This window comes from Lottia gigantea, assembly GCF_000327385.1.
Source record: "Lottia gigantea unplaced genomic scaffold LOTGIsca_17, whole genome shotgun sequence".
NCBI classification, from domain to species: domain Eukaryota; kingdom Metazoa; phylum Mollusca; class Gastropoda; family Lottiidae; genus Lottia; species Lottia gigantea.
The window spans coordinates 1,974,047-1,992,547 of NW_008708133.1; the positions used below are offsets into that span (position 1 = coordinate 1,974,047).

Below are 18,501 nucleotides of genomic sequence, written 5' to 3' on the forward strand. Positions count from 1 at the left end.
GATTACCTCACAGAAGTTCCGCATATTTGACCTGCTCTTTAGTGCGCTTTGTTTTCAGATTCAATTCGCAGGTAAATATTGTAGAAACCAATATACTATGGTGCTTCGCAAAAGAAGTGTTTTACGGATTATATATGTGATTCAATCTGTAATTAGACCATCCCATTGATATTCTTCACATCATACTCTGTATCAATTATCACCATTGTATCATTGGTTATCACGCACCTGATTTTCTCAATGATGTCGTGGGAATAATTGTTTATTGCAAATTCTGTTACAGTATTAGTTGACAATTTCCGGGATTCTTCTTTCGGAAAGCGTCATGCTGGGTATAAACAGATTGATTTTCGAGTTGTGGGCAAGGGTGGTGTATGTTCGTGAGTTATTATGCAGGAATTATAATTCAGGGATTTTCGTGACTGATCATGTGATTCGTCATGTTTGATAACAATTCCGGCCGCAGATACAAACTCTTTATTAACAAACTTAAGAGGATAGTTTTAAATCCAAACGCCAGCTTTATGTCACAACTCTCACCTTCACTTCAGCAAATTTTTCAGCAGACTAATAATTTGTGGAACAAAGCAATATTATCCTTTTCTACATAATTGAAGGTTGTATGTCATTCATTAAAAATAGACATAGAAACTTATCATCGCTTGTTTTTTCACTTTTCAGAACGAATTCGTATGATGGGATCGCCTACAACTAAAGGAAACCTAATGCTGAAAATACTAAAGGAGCTGAGTAGATGAAATTAAAATCGATACCCCTTTAGTAGAAAAAAACAGCCTTTCTCATTAGCAATAAATATAATCGATTTTGAAATTGTTTAAAATCGTCAATATATAAAAACTTTAACCAATATTTAGATAGGATTGGAAGTTCCTTTGATATAGCCTACTCAATTTCTCGTCTCTTCTCTTCTTATTTCGATAAATCAGCTTACTTCATATTTTAAAACAGTGGCGTGGTGGCTCCAAATTGGCTGAAGGGACAGAAATCGTTTTAGCGACCTCTATATAAATGCGCCTTTTGTACAATCCGATATAGATAAAACTTTTAATCACATGTTAGTCAAAAGAACTTCTAACTTTACTACTTATGGTAGTTAAGATAAATCAATTCTTAATTTCTAGATCCGACACACCAGAAAGACGTCCTTACTGAGCTGCTACGGCGACGGAAAGTCAGAACATGTTAAGGTCGCCATGCCCCAAGCGTCGAAGAGGTTCCTGGGAATTAGATGGAATGTCTGTATGTTCAATGTCTTTATTGATTCCGATACTTTGACCTACATTCGCATCAAAAGTTCTGCCGAAAAACGTACCAAATTCAAAGTCATTATTCGGACAAATAACCTTTGTTCATAGATGTTTTGTTGTAAAACATCAAATTTCTGTAAATTAATTGGAAAATTTATGCAGATTTCACCTGCATACGTGCGAATATTAAAGTGACGAAAAACGACAACGTATATCTACGTTCATCTTTTGAAACTGGAAAGAAAATTATTCAATATATTTTTTATATATATTTTGAATATATAAAATCATAATAGAGGGGCGATGTTGTGCCATTTGTACACTTTTTCTGACAAGTGTTAAAGGTTGGAGCGCCCCTTGATTTTCCGTCGCTAGTGGGACAAGTGCTCCCCCTGAAGCCACCTCCCTCCCCTGAACGCCACGACACTGTTTTCAAACCCGATCCTGTAAAATTAGCTCTGTCAATGAGAAAATTATTTGTCTTATTAGCCCCTTTCAAAAACTAACAACAGTTGACTGTTGACTGTTGACAGACAACTATTAGCTTTTAGTAGAGTGTTGAAAAGGGGTGGTTTTCAATGCAGAGACCACAAAGACTGTTTAATTAGTGCACAGAGTCAATACATTTCTTTTATTTAAACCTTCAGAGCAAAGATTTTATCCTTATCACATTACAGTACTATACTCTCATTACGGAATGAGTTCAATGAAGTCTTTGCTGTTAATCTTACAGGTGTTGATGTTCAAAATATACTTTCCTTAAAAGAACGCTTTTATCGATCGGTGATTCTCTGGCTTCCTGGAAAACCGAAAAGATACCTGTTCAATTGTATGCATGGTTGAACAGTAGCAGATCACAGGTCAAAGAATTTAGATTCTTTTTCAAGAAGTCTAATTATACGGATCCAGTTTCTAGTAATTTCACTTTCACCTACTCATCGGTAGTCCTTGACCACAATGTTGACCACAATATTTCCCTCCTATATATTACTAAAGATACTATAGAATTAAAAGTCTCTGTTTCGTAGGCTGCGCTTTAAGGTTGCTATTGTAACCAGCTTTCCAACTGATTTTCTTGCCATTCTTTCCCGATTTGTTTTACTCTGCTGAAATGTTAGACTAATTCAGGACGCCATCAGGACGCCATTGACCATGGAACCTACAATATCCCAGTTATCAGCTGTCACTGTTTAAACAGATGATGAGATTGAGAAGAACAAATTTCAAAAGGTGTGCACGTGGCTAGTGCCTGTCGAGATTGTGGCACTTCTACTCTTCCATACCGAGACCCTATATTGGACAGAAAGCGGTATTGGGCGCTAGGCGTCTTCCGAGGTTACAACTGCCTGCTTGTACATGGTATAGAGTTCGGTGATATGAAAATTCTTTGTAATGTAAAGAACACATCATAAAAAGCTCTCAAAGAACCAATTGTTCGTAGGAAAGACGTTGGATTTCTGAATTCTGGCCAATCTCTGCAAAAGTGCCGTAGTGAGGTTGATCAAATGGCTATAATCTTGAGCAATCAATCCAAATGTAACTACATATAGCCCAGGGTCATAGAAAGTAGTCCGTAGTTGTCTAAAGGCAAGTCTGAGAGGAACAGATAGGCCATTTCTTTGACCAAATAAAAAACGTGAATTTTTCACCTAAGTCGAAATTTTAGCTTTCAAATCCATGTGTGTACAGAATTATTGCAGTGCGTTCTATCGAACGCACGCACTGCTTTGTTTTGGAAATGACTATTTTTTTCCCGGATTCTGGTCAGAGCGCACAGCCAAAACTGCATATATCACACATTAACTGTCATCATTATTTGTCATAAAGTGCGTGTCGTTGTTGTTTAAATGTAAAATGAGGCATTTTTTCACAACCTGAAATGACGTAGGACGTAGCCACTCACAACGTCTTTCGAATTACTGCTAAATTTTTCTTTCGTTCATTACTTTTTAGTAATGGCTAAAGGATAGCACTTTAAAAAATTTCAGATTTTGACTTTTGTCGCTGACTTTCTTTTTTTTTAAATAATAACGTTTTTTTCAACCTCTACAATTTTATTTCGATCGATCTGAAAATTTACGAGTTGAAAGACATTTTGATTGCGAACAATATTCTGCTCTCAAAATTTCTGTATCACTTCCGGTATTGACGTCATTCGCTCTTAAAGTTGAAATTACAACTTCCGGAATTTTATAGATCTTTTTGCAACATGATAGAATTGTTTATATCAAAGATTTGAAATGATAAAATTCGTCCCGGAAGTATTAGATCAGCCGCCATCTTGATGTGACTAAAATGGTCTACAAAAGCACTTTTTGGGATCGGGGTTAAATCGGATTTGTATTATTTTAATGTCAATATTATCAGTGAACGATTCCTAACAATCGTTTGGGATTTTGCATTTTGATTTTTAGTTATTTCCGGTTTTGTCAAAAATTTTTAAAGCTCATATCTCGCGACCTGGACCTTTGGTGACCTTGTGAGCAGCCTAAAAGTTGTTGCATCAGACGAGATCTATCCAAAGATGTCTTCACTTTTGTTGTGCAACGCAGACTTCCGGTTTTACAGCCATTTGAAAATCGCGATTTTTAAGTTTGAAGAGCTCTGTCACGTGACCAACTTAACACGCGACAAAATTTCTTATATATTCTTAAAGTGCATGAGCTCTCCTATCTGGTGATATATAACACTTGGTATTTTAATCAAAATTGTGCTTTTTAAAAATTGAAAATTTTGTACTGAGTTCTATAGTAACTGTGCGTAAATTCGTTGCCTAAAAAAACTACGAATATCTCATGATCTAATAATTGTAAACACTTGAAATTTTGAACATTATCCAACATTGTACACATTATTAGAGACTTTAAATTTTAACTTAAATATTTGAAATTGTTATAACTCGCAAACTTTGCATTTGTCAACATCGACATTTTGCATAAAAATAAATCACTACTTATGACAATCAATGATAAAGTTGCATTTGTTTGGGCCTTTTACTTTAAAAAAGGAATATGTTTTACAATTTATAAAATTTTGATATTTTGACCATTGACATGCGTGACCTCGATCTTTGCAATGTTGAAGGTCATTGATCTATGATACCTATTCATACTTTGATCTTTGATGTCCAACATATATTTCCGCTTTTACAGACGGCCAAAAATAGCAATTTTCAACACTTTTAAGGCTTCTATCTCTTTTATTTGACCTTTGTTGACCTCTTGACCGTAACAAAAGTTATTGTGCTTGACGAGACCTTTCCAAAAATATTTCCATTTTTGTTCTGCGATTTGTACTTTTAACTTTGCAGCTATTTGAAAATTCGACTTTCTACTACATAGGATCTTGATTTTGGTTCAATGCCACTCTAAGGACATTATTGTTATTCGTTTTAGAGTCTGGTAAGTTCTTGAAACCAACCATTAAATATCTTGCTGGTTTAATAGTGTTAGTGATTGGCCAAGTAGTGGATTCTCCATTGAAGTCATTCTACCTACCGTGTTACGACGAAGAAAAGCTATCGTTTCAACTTCAATTGATGGTGTTATGACAGGTATATAAAGTTGGATATTCGTTATTTCTAATTTTGCATCTGAAGCATTCTCTCCAAAGAATATCTTATCATCGTTGATTTCTCTTTGTAGATGAATTTTATATGGTAATCCTATGGAAACCTTTCTGTGTTCCAACAGATCGAATAATGGATATAAACTCCAATTTACGTAATTACCCCAACTATTATTATCGACGGTATTGTTGTACTGAAGTACATGTACTCGTTTTTCAAATCCATATGATCTTCATTTGCATCATTTGGAACATTTCTTATCGGTTCTTTTAAAACACTTCCATCGCCAACATCGGGTATCCAGCCTGAGACTGAATCGAAGTCTTTAGGATATAAAACTGTTTTCAACAATGTATCAAATTTTATCAGGATGTTTAATGGTTTCTATAGGATTTGAACCAGCTTCCACCATCATTCAACTGGGATTTAGAACCAACAGTCAGTGAGATGATAATATAATCCTCTTTTTTCTTGTTAAATGAGTAACGAATCGGATCGTATAATTTAAAGCTTGGATCTAGTATGTAATTTTTATTTGCCATTTTTAAGGTTTAAAATTTGAGTAGAAATTGTGGTCTTTTTTTTCCCAATCAACTATAGATTCAATTTGAGTTAATTTTAACAAATTCATGTGTTATGCTTGTTCGTGTTTTTTAAAATTAAACTAAAATGAGTTAATTTAATGATGAAATGTAGGGTGAATAGGTTTTTTTTTGGGGTGGGAATTGATGGAATGTAGGGTGTATAGGTCTTTTTTGGGGGGTGTCAGATTGGATGCATTTTTCCCATGGAATGGGAATATACTACTATTGCCCTTGTTCTTGAAAACGCGTTCAATTTTTAGCTCGTAAACACTCCAGAAGGCACAAATCTTGACTGATTTAGATGAAACTTGGTGTGAGTGTATGTAATCACCCAAATATGAACAGTAACGAAAATCAGAAAAACCAAAAACTGTTATTTCCCCGGTTCTTAAAAAAGCGTTCTAGAAGGCCTAATTCTTGACAGATTCTGTTGAATATTATTCAGTATCGCCTCAAAAAGTTCAAAAGAAGTGTTATTGTTACTGTTCTGCCAAATATTTTTATTTAAAATCAAAGCTGACAGCGCATACATTTCTTTTGAATTCCTTTGGGCGATAATATTGAGTACGAGTTATTGCCCTTGTTCGTGAAAACGTGTTGAATTTTTAGCTCATGAAAACTGTAGAAGGCAAATATTCAAACTTCAGCGCGGTACTGAATAATAAAACCAAGTTTTGTCAAAATCCGGCAGAATCATGCCTTTTAGGGTTCATCCATGGGTTTTGTCAAAATTCGTCAAGAATTGTGCCATCAAGCTAAAAATTGAACGCGTTTTCAAGAAAACGGACGGACGATGTTGGTGACGGCAATATGTGATATGAAATGTGGTATTATAGGTAGATTTTAATAATGGCAATTATATTATAATTGAAACTTCAGACTGTTTAGGTTGAGGTGTAGGAGTATTGACATAACGATCACAATTCTTTTACAATCAATACTTGTTTCAAACATATCATTATTTCATCTAACAATAATTAGCAGTAAGATTCGTGTTGACACAATTTAACTATTTACAAGCATTGCAAATCAATGCACACTTACCATAGACCCATCTACAGCTTAGAAAATATCACGCACCAATGCTGAATGTTCGTATCGACAAAATAATTAGAAATAACTCATTACCTGTGCGAGATAATTTCACCGCATTAATAAAAAGCTCTAAATACATAAATATCAATACTTAACACAAATTCACCGAAGCTCTCTTGCACCAACAATTTATACAGATTAACAATAACATATTTTCTATTCATTACATCTTTAGTTTGAGCTAACCCTTTACTTAAGTTCCTATTTAAATATGTGCCTGATATACGTTATATTAATGTTTGCTCAATTCTCAACTAACACTATTATTATATTATATATATGGTTATTCTGGAGAAGTCTTCCAAGAACTTATCTATTCGCTAATTATAAGTGGTGCATTGAGGAAAATATGGTAAACGCGTCTGATGAGATCAGGCACCGTGTAATTAATACCGATTGTTATCGGAATTGAAAGAATGGAATTGAAAAAAGCTACGAAACGTGTAATAGAAGCTAGTTTTGATAGTGGCAGCAACTATACAAATGATGCATAATTGGATATTTCCAGACATCTAAGTTATTATTTTTTTAATAATAAATTTTTTTTAATGCACTATAAATGTTGATAAAATGAAAAATATAAGATTGCAGTAATTATATAACATTACAATTTTAACAAAAATTCTAGTATTGGCCTTACAGGAATTCACCCACGCACTCACACGGATTTGTTTTTGAAATTTGTGGAACCTAAACAATGCAATAATCTTAAATGCCCTAGTACACTCAAATGAAAGGAAATGTGTGGCTTCATGGAACCATGCCATTGAAATATATTTCCAAATGCACTAAATTTATGAAATTGGATTGACAAGCAGTACTTTGGTTTCCTTTGAAAACGCCTTCGGGCTGAAGGTTATGTTCAGTTCAGTAGGTTTCTAAATTATCTTGCACAGGATCAACTCTAATTTAAAGACATAATCATATAATAGTACTATTAAAATGTAGCCTATTTAGGTATATAATAAAAGTAAAACATAGCACCATTGAAACAATCATTAGAGACTTTCTAACAAAGTCTAACATTATCTCAGATGATTTTACATATGAACATTTGACATATCTAACAGTGACGATGAGAGCAAATCTAAAAGTCCCTGTCCTAACCAATATGATAATTTACATAAAAGATAGCTTGCCAGGCAAGGTAATATACGCCCACTGGCAGCTTTGATTTTGAATAAAAATATTTAGCAATACAGTAACAATTACCAGTATGACATATTCAACCTTCAGTCATACACTTCTTTTGAACTCTTTAGAGCTATTGAATAATATTGAGTATGAGTTATTGCTCTTTTTCTTGAAAACTCTAGAAGACAAACATTCAATCTTCAGCGCGGGACTGAATAATAAAACCAAGTTTTGTCAAAATCCAGCAAGAATCATGCCTTTTACTGTTAACAAGCTAAAAATTGAACGCGTTTTCAAGAACAAGGGCAATAACTCATACTAAATATTCTTCAATTCTTCTGATTTTCAATAGGGTTAATCCTTGGGTGCTTACGAACACTCACACCATGTTTTGTCAAAATCCGTCAAGAATGGGGCTTTAGAGAGTGTTTACGAGCTCAAAATTGAACGCATTTTCAAGAACAAGGGCAATAACTCATACTAAATATTTTTCGATTTTTCTGATTTTCTATAGGGTTCATCCTTGGTTGATAACAGACACTCATGCCAAGTTTCGTCAAAATCCATCAATAATTGTGCCTTCTAGAGTGTTTACGAGCTAAAAATTGAACGCGTTTTCAAGAACAAGGGCAATAACTCATACTAAATATTTCTCGATTTTATCGATTTCATCGATTTCGGATAGGGTTTATCCTTGGGTGATAATAAACAATTCTTTCAAAATCTGTAAAGAATTGTGACTTGTAGAGTGTTTACAAGCAATTGTGGACGGACGGACAAACCGACGGACATGGGTGACGGCAATATACGCCCCCCCATTTCATGTGGGCGTATAAAAATAAGATATTATTCCTTCTTTTGACATTGCTCGGGTGAAATATCTGAAACTTGGGGAGTCTTATTATATTACATTAGCCTTAAACACATACAGTTTGTAGAAAATCATACACTAAACAGACTAGGTCCTCAGTCCTAAACTTTTTGGGTACTCATAATAAAATGGAAAAATATATACATTCATTGCACATTATGTCCAGTTTAAAAGCTTTCTGCTCACATCAACACATCAACACACATTCTTGGGAAACAAACATAACCTTGTTTTAAAGAGAAATATAACATATCTTTTAAACTGTATCAACTTTAAAATGAACAAATAGTTGATGTTTGATAAAAAGTCATGGACACAACCACTGCCTTTCTTTTGATAACAACATCAGAAATTGGTTGCCTTGATGATTAATTTCATATCTGAAACGTGTACATCTCAATGGCAAAAGATGAGACCTTTTCAAAAGAGATCAATAGGTCTTGATATTTATCAGATGAATTATTTCATAATCACTAAATGTATATAAGAAATGCCATTGACCGTGTCTTCTGCAATTTAAATGGGGTTTTTTAACTTACAATAAGTACGGTGGGCAGCCAAAAATAACATTTTTATATGAACATTAAATCAGGAATCTAAATCAAATCTTCATCATCATCATTATTATGTCTCCAATGTCCAGGATGCCTTTCTCTATTAAGATTCACTGTTGGCTTTTCACCAAATAAATCTTTGAAAGCATAAGCATCTTCATACAGAATTTGTGGACTCAATAATCCTCCAGATATCAGTGTTCCACATCCCTTAATATAACAAAATAGCAATTGGATGAGTGTTTAATAGTCTTTCCATAATAATGGTTTTAAATAGATTAACAGAAACATTTTAAATAGGGCTAAATGGTGCCCCTGTACTTCTAAACCTCTAGTGGCATTAAAAATCACGTTGAGGGCAATTTGATGGAGTCTAGTTGTTTTTATGGTATGGGACTAATTTTCACAGGGACTAATTTGTATATGGCCATTTAACACAAATAATTGTTGTCAAATGAAGGTAAATTATAGAAGATCAATTTTTTGTAACCAGCTCAAGGAACTAATTGTAAAATACCCATATAACATCATAGAATAATATCTTTATTTCATTAATAACATGACTCACCAATTTAACATCTTGTTTTTGTATGGTAAATAATTTAGGTGTAAAGTCAGCCCCAGTTATTTTACATGTGAAGGGAATATTCTTAGTCTTCAATTCTTCACTTAATACAGGAGTCTCAAACCTCATCTAAAATTTGCAATTTATATTAAAGACATTGGCTGGTTATGAAAATATGGAATTATTACATGAAATAATGTTCTTTTGAGACCGGTTGTGCATATTATGAAAATACAAAGCAAAAATTTTAATTTTTAATTTTTTAATTTATATTAAGGTAACTAATTAAAATTTTAGCAAAACTAACATATTACATTGTGTGAGATATTTCTTGCTGTTATATTGATTTGATATAATATAATAATATGCCTGAGCCCAAAAGCGTTCACTGATGTTATTTAATAGTTTGTCTTATATGACATCCTTTGATAAACATTATGTCACATGACCTTAGAGATTTTCCTTTTTTGACAAATACCACTTGCAAATCATTATTTTTTTATTTATATCACATTACATTTATTAATGATTTCTTATGCAACAATTTCTCAGTTTGGGGAAAACTGTATTCCACTGGGCACAAAATTGCAAAGGTCTGATATTTGAGGTCTATTTCTTTATTAGAGCTGTGAGATGATGGAGCACATTTTCCTAAATGAACCAGGAATGTCCTTTAAGGTAAAGTACACATATTTCTGGAGAAACACATTTATATCTCAGAATAGAAATTTTAGACATGTTTTACTTACTCCTGATTCTTTTAGTATTTTCAGGATGTCTGGTGACATTAGCAACGCATTTTTAGCTCTGGTGACAGCAACATATAATAAATTACTTTCATCATGTGGTACAGGTCCCAAACCAAAATTTATACCTATAAAAGTTAATCAAATGTACAACATATGTTTATTCTACCAGATCACTTATTACATAATATAATATTCTGTATTATAAAACTGTTGTTGAAGATTTGAAAAATATACAATTATACTACTATTTCAAATTGTCAAAAAAACATAAATAATTAATTGATGCTTACTTGATCCTGGTCCAAGGTAGTTGAAATCATCTGTAACTCTTACAGTAGAGAATTCCAAACCTTTAGATTTATGAGCAGTACTGAAAACAATATCTGGAAAATGAAAGGGAGAAAACAGCTATACGAAGTAGATAGTAAAGTAGATATTACTCAACAATACAATAGTATAAATCAGATAGAGCTGGTATTTAACATCTCTCAGCAGCTTCCATAAAGCAGGATAATGAATGGAATGAATCCTTTTTTTCTTACTTATGCTACTTCCATATGACTTTTTATCAAAGATTTGTCCTATGATAGTAAGATGGTAATGTGAATATAGTCTACATCTTCTACAGTCTACAAATTCTCTCACAATTAATTAATGATATATTATAATAATGTAACCAAAAATAAAATATTTTAATATCATTTTGATATATCTTTAGAAGTTTTAGTTTTTAGTTTTTTAGTACAGTCGATATACATTTAATCAGTCGTCAACAATACAGAGACTCTGTTTGTACTGGCAAACAAGGATAGCATTTAGGTTATATACTGCAGAGTGGTAGAGGAAGATAGTGCACCTTGTTTGCCAATCTCTTTGATATTTGCATAAAAAGTAAAAAGGATAAAAGACTAGTGAATCATGGTAGTGTTATTGAGCTGATTTGTGTTACAAATGGTAGAAATGTTATCAGAAATATTGAAAACATACCTGCTACTTGTAGATCATTGACTGATTTCTCCAGTATTTTATTGATATGACTTGGTAAACTATGATTATAAGTTCTTACAATACGTATTTTACCCAATAACTCATGGTCCATAGCTTTATTAGCATATTTCTCTATATCACCAATATTAGAAAATCTAGCTATAAACTTATTTTCTATGTTTCTGCCATCTAAAACAATTACATCAACAAATGAACAGCTAATGTCTCTGTAGGGAAATTAACCATCTTTGGTAAAACAAATGAATACAAAAATACCTTTCAACTATAATTGAAAGCAGCTAAGAAATTTCAATATGTAAAAAAATCCTAAGGAAATATGTTTCAAAAAGTGAGTTTACTATTTTTAGTCCTATTTCTAATACAATTAAGATGAATATAAAGACAAACTTATTCTGGACCAACTGATAAGTTATAAGTATATTTTTGGGCCAAATGATTGTTTTCCTTTTAAACTCAGATGTACATGCCATTGTATGTTATAAAATTAAGAATAAGCTTCATAGCGTTAGTTTTGGAATCATAACATACCTTTGACTCTGTCTTCAGGGGAAATCAGTAATTTGTAGATATCTTGTAGTATTGGGAAACCAAATCCAGAAGTACCCTAAAACACGAAAGAGAACTAATCATGGAGTGAAAAAATAACATTACAGAATTCTTTGAAACATGATATTTATGGAAATTTCAATATTTGAAATATTTGAATATTATATCTTTATACCATGCCATATATATTCATATGGAAGTAAAATAGAAAACTAACCCCAACAAAGCCTACTTTTAGTGTAGGATTATTAGAATAACAACATTTCTTCACAGCCTCACAAAACAAAGTAAAATTACATCTAGATATGATAGCTAACTGTCCTACTGTTTCACCAGTAATACAACCTAGGCAAATATAAAACTAAGTAAAATTACATCTTGATATGATTGCTAATTGTCCTACTGTTTCACCAAAACATCTAGATATGATTGCTATGATATCAGAATGCATGTGGTCTAGAAGATGCCTTCTCACTAAGACTGAACAATCAAATTCAAGTATTAGTTCAAGTATAATATCTAATAATTAAATCACGATTTACACAGTATCAAGCAATTTGATTGGATAACAGTGGTCATGTGCATTCGGTTTATATCTGTGTAAACAGAATGTAAATATAAGCTCCACCCCTTAACGGACTACTTTTATCATTGAGTTTGATTGACAAGGCCACTATATGGGGTCATTGTCGTTCCTTCAAAAGTCAACAGAGCCGAAATCGACACTTCACTGAATGATTTCTGTATTTTCCAAATTCCCTCGAATATGCACACTCCAACTCCAAATATCAAAAAAATCACAATTTTTGGACTTATTTCGAACTCGTCTTTCAATAATTGAACTTTCAATGTGGCCGCTCCGTCAACTTTCATGCAATAGACAGTAGACTATAAATAGGTGATCTACTTATTGCTGATTGGCCGTCTCTATAGTTCATTAACGTTATGTTAAAATCTTATGTATTTATGTGCTAATTTAGTGCCTTGTTGCTATTTTAGATAAATAGTATTCGAGTTGAATTAATTATAAGGAATGACCTGAACATTTTTTCAGTTTATCGATGGTTTTTTCGGATTTATACAATGTACATAGGTTTTTTCTGTTTATACATCGATAAACTGAAAAAAATGTTCAGGTCATTCCTTAAATATCTGAACAATAGACCTTATTCACACCTCGTTTTTGAGACACTAAAAACAAAGTTCATAACGCCAATTACGTCATCCACTGATAAGATGCAACATCATATGAATGAATAGACAATTTGACAAACACTCACTAAACAGCAAGAAAATGGGCTTAAAACTGCCATTTCTCTGAAAAGTGTGAAGGCAAAAGTCATGTAAAATTATCATTTAATAGCTTCATCAATTCTAAATTACATTAGTTTCGAGTTAGTGGGATTGAAGAGGGAGGCTTTAAGGTGCTGATTTTACGCAGTGATATAACATTACCTTTTCAAGGTATGCATTTTTGAGCCTTGTTCTGTTTTCAATATTGCTGATGTATGAATAAGGTCTATAACTATACTCACCAGGCTTACCATGACCAACTAATGTTTTATCTTTAACATTCTTTAATAATCTTAAACAACATGCAGCAATATGAGCTATTTCAGGTCCAAATCTGAAAGACTAGAAACAAATATTCATAAGATGTATAGAAATATGTAACATACATGCACATTCTTAAAACTGGTGAAAAATCCAATCCGCAAGTCAAAAACAATAAATGTCTATTTTAGTAGATAATAACTAAATTAGCAAATTAATAAAAATCAAACTATTTTCGTACCAGTTGAAACATTTTATAATATTCTTTCACAAAAATCAAATGGAAAATATTACCAAGAGCCTTGTCTCAAAATGCGTCAATATATTACCTGTGTAAGATAGAATGTTTTAGTAGCATGTATTTGTTGCATTGCATTAACAGCACCACGGAATGAATAGATCTGTTGATGAGGATCACCGACCAATATCTTAGTTTGTCTTTGTTTCTCTAGTATATCAATAATAGCTGCAATAAAAAAAATGTATTGAATACAAATACCAAATACTATACTCTGAAAAGATACACACCTATCTGTCAACATGGATCCTTCAAAGTAAACATATTCTGTCATGGATCTCAAAAATGTCTTGATTTTAAAATAGTTAATCCATTTTTAATTTCATTTTTTGGGGTGTATTCTCTTTTTGTCTGCACTTTAATTGGCAATAAAAGGATTAGGATTAACTGTGTATTGCCTACAAAGTCTTGTTTACAGCAACAGCAAATGACAATGACAATGGCAGAGGCATGTGTGCAATTTGTTCAGACTTTAGTATTAAATGGATATAAGTTTAGAATGAAGTCTAAATCAAACTGTCCACTGGAAATGATGTAAGAAAGGTTGTCCTACAACCATAACACTCACCCACAACATTATAAAATTAAAAATACTTTGAGGTACAGAATATAGTCATAATTCCCATTGTTCTAGGAATTTAGTCCTGGCCACTGATTTGAATCTCCAAACAATAGCAAAAAGAGAACACCCCTTTTTGGGTCATTTCTTAAATTCAATTTAATTCTCAAATGGCTTTTGGTATTATCTGAGAGGTCATTACTTTTAAGTTATCAGTAATATAAAATTCCCTTAATGAACATTGGTTGGAATTAATAGGAACCATGTGAATGCATGATAGACCACAGTTTATTCCTAAAACATGTCCTCTAATAAACAAGTAAAAGTATCATATTATCCTAAAACAATGAAGGGTTTTTAATGAGCAACCTGGGGTGAGAATAAATGGAAATAAACTTACTAGGTGTTAAATCTTGAGCTTCATCAATCAGTATAATATCATAACCTGATAATACTGGGTTATATAGTTGATATAACTTTAAATAACCATCATGAGTCATTCCAACTTGTCTATCATTATAATCCTTCATTTTCTTCCATATATAATTAGCTTCTTCTACATAAAACTATATTCAATTTCAATAATTAAATTATAAAATTACTGTATCATTAGTATAAAAAATAATCAATTTTTTAACCCACAAACATTTAGTATCTTTTATATTGTAGATCATTCCAAAAGAGACTAGGCATTTTTAATGTCAAGATCTCAAGGAGCATTTATATTGCTGTTATGACTGAACTGGTCAGTTCATGGATTGCAGCTTCAAGATTTACCGATGAAGTTCTTAGTAAGTTGAGAATTGAGCCAGTGGTTTATAACTTACTGATTTAAACTCTTCATTAATTGGAATCATTTGACCAGCATCATTTTTCTGGAACGTTGGAGTATGTTCTACAGTGATAGTATAATCTGCTGAAGCTAAGAAATTGTTTAAAGTTTCTAAAACAAACTTGGCTCTAACATACAGGTTTTCTCCCTTTCTAGATGGTAATGTCATGGCTACATTATACACCTTTAATCCATAACTATTCAATTTCTTTGCAGCTGCATACCTATAATGAACATGATAAATGTTCTCATATAAATACATCTAAAAAGATATTTGTAATCAAAATATCAAATATTGAATATCTGTCCACTAAAGAGTCACAATTTTTAACAAATTTCCACAGTATATATTCACATAGAAAGATTTATTTGTATCAAAGTTTTAACCTTCTACATCGTTATTTTTTTCAAAATCAAAAGCAAATTTTTGATAAATTGAAATTTTAAACTAACTTTCTTCCAGTTACACCAAAAGCCAAACCATGACCAGTTTTTACCGTTACATTATGTGGAAATTTGGTTTTAGCATGTTCACATACAGATCTGTAATATCAAATCATATACTTATATTAGTACAGACTGAGGGAAGACACTGGCACAGGGTAATGTTATTTTAATATCAAATGAATTAAAATCAAAGAAGAAGATAGTGGTCCAAAGCCATATACGCCCACTGTGGCATGCGGATGGTAAATATTAAAGATTTTGGGGGAAGGGCAATAACTCTGCTTCTTGCGTTCGAAAATATTTACAAAATCTTGCAAGAAGCTCGCTGTGGAAAAAAAAATCATAATTATAATGAACAAACAATTTTTTTTCTAAAATATTAAAGAGAAATGATTACTGAATTCCTGCAAAATATAAACAGTTATGTAAATAAGAACATTCAATTAATTATGTAGAATTTCGTCATCATTGATATAATTAGGTCTGCCAAGGACAAGTATATCATGTAGATTTTTGTTTTCAGAATAAGCTGTAACTAATTTTTAAGTTGTGTTGTAGCGCAAGTGTTTGTATCTATAAATACTAAATACATGTTTGTGGTTAAACTTCAATGCAGACAAAACAAATAAGCTAAAAATATATTTTTATAACAGAGCAACAAATTGAAGACACTTAAGTGACTCACACATGAATAAGCATATTACTTACTTATTATAGACAACCAACAAAAATTTGAGATTTGGTCTAAGTTGTGTATATCTAACTAGAGTTGTTGTTTTTCCAGTACCTAAAAATATAATTCAGACCATCGTTTCAACATTCAAATCATAGGCTTCTAAACATTATAATAGGATTGTTTTGATCAAAAAGAGTAGCTTTAAGTTAATTCTAGTAGTTATAAGTGTAGATTAGTGTAGCACAGTAATGAAAATGTTGTAAAGTAATGCCTCAAACAAATGGGTTATAAAGATAATATACTGTACTTTCATCTTACCAGCAAAAGCCACTATTTTAATAACTTCTCTATCATGTGGATTGTACTTGATAATACGTAATTGTTCATGAGTTAGTCTTACATTCGTGCTGCTATTTCTGAAAGCAACAAATAGAAAACTCATTGTAAAAAATTTAAACATTATCGTGTGACTGGTCTCAACATTGATCACCAACAAAGTAATACTCATTTTAAAAAGCCTGCAACTCAACACACATAAACTTGAACTTAAAATTGTAGTTTTAATATACATATTAAGAAGATATTCTGTTAAAGCCTAATCATATCCAGTGAAAAATAATCCAATTTTTGTGTTCATTGTTGAACTAATGAAGAAAAGCAGTGTATAACTATAAAAATCATCAATGGAGCAACAATTTTGATCTGATGGAAATATCTTGACAACTTGCAGTCATCCAATAACCAGCAGGCTAGTGATCAAGCAGATGAAGAATCTTACCCATATTTTACCAGAGTCTGTTGACCTTTAGCCTCTTTAATAGCATCTTTTAACATTCCGTAATCTGATACTGAGGCATTCTCAAATAAATATAGAGTATAAAATAACCTGTAATGTAGGCTGAAATAAAAGAATAAAATAGTCTGTTAAATATTAAATGAGCTGTACTGATATTGGATGATGTAAAAGGAAAGACCATGAAACTGAAAATGAAATGGTGTTTTTTTTCTGCAGCAACGACAGTAGCATACAGCATACACTTTGACTATGTCAGCCCCTCCAAACTGCATCATTGACAGAGGAAAGTAATGTAAACCTATGCCAGGATTGAACAGGTTAGAAAACAAGCCTCCAACTCACTGAGCCCTCAGCAGCCCAACCAATAATTCAAGCAATCATGTAATTTAAAGTCACAAGTTTAATCCCGTCATATAGAAGAAGCAAGTATAAGAGGAAGGACATTTATAATACTTACTAATTCCACACATCAGGTCTTCCTTCTTTCATCATACCATTACATAGAGTTGCCATACAATAAAAACATTCTAACAAGTCTTTGATTAAACATTGAGATGAGGTCATTAGTAAAGATTTTAGTAATAGTTCTATATCAGTAACATTTCTAGATAGTACAACAATACACGCTATTATACTCCATGGGTTACACATCTACAATTATATGTTATATTTAATAGAATCATTAAGTAAAATAAATATATTTTTCTCAATGGCAAAGACATAAACAAAGAAAAAACATTCCAAATAGAAATCATGATAACTAAGCTAACTTGAGACACAAATTGTGTCTAAGCAAGGTTAGTTTCATCAATTCTGGACTGCATTGTGTCTAAAATTATTGAGTGACTGATAACAATATTAAAGGTGTAGTCTGAAACAGATTGCATGAAAACAATGGTTACTCATGAAAATACAAATAGATTTTTATGAAACTAAATCATATATGTCTGTAAAAAGACAGACAGAATACTTGGTATAACTTCGGTCAGTGACTTGCCTTTTCTTTGATACATTCTGGTGTATATTCTGTGATGAATTTCTCTGCTGTATCAAACATTGTATGTTCCTTTAAACAACTGATCATATTCTCACCAATAAAACTAATAGGCTTAAAATCTTTCATATACCTGCCAAAAGAAATTATAAAGGTTACGATAATAAGATGACATTTTAGCTAACAAAGATGCCCATTATAGAAAATTGTTAGCTGGATATGATAATGTAAATAATTGTTTGAACTTCAACTGAAGGTTTATATTGAATTGAAGGAGAAAGTTTCATCTGTTCCATCATATCATATTTACCCATTATTTCATTTTACATGAATTCTCGAAAGACCAGCTTCAATACAGTATCGCCAGTCCTAAAATGGCTTTCCATTTGAAGTTTTAAGTTTA

At 32.0% G+C, this 18,501-nt stretch overlaps 1 protein-coding gene across 1 annotated transcript; it reads right to left on the minus strand.

Annotated features, from left to right (window-relative positions):
- Positions 1 to 10,355: 10,355 nt before the first annotated feature.
- On the minus strand, positions 10,356 to 17,755 carry LOTGIDRAFT_113635 (hypothetical protein; the record flags this gene model as incomplete). Its single annotated transcript, XM_009051695.1, has 14 exons — positions 10,356 to 10,513; positions 10,679 to 10,771; positions 11,376 to 11,564; positions 11,925 to 12,000; positions 12,160 to 12,287; positions 13,478 to 13,577; positions 13,826 to 13,962; positions 14,754 to 14,909; positions 15,177 to 15,409; positions 15,639 to 15,728; positions 16,341 to 16,419; positions 16,627 to 16,783; positions 17,158 to 17,206; positions 17,562 to 17,755. The coding sequence occupies 14 exons, from the start codon at positions 17,753 to 17,755 to the stop codon at positions 10,356 to 10,358; spliced, it is 1,839 nt and encodes a 612-aa protein (XP_009049943.1).
- Positions 17,756 to 18,501: the final 746 nt, after the last annotated feature.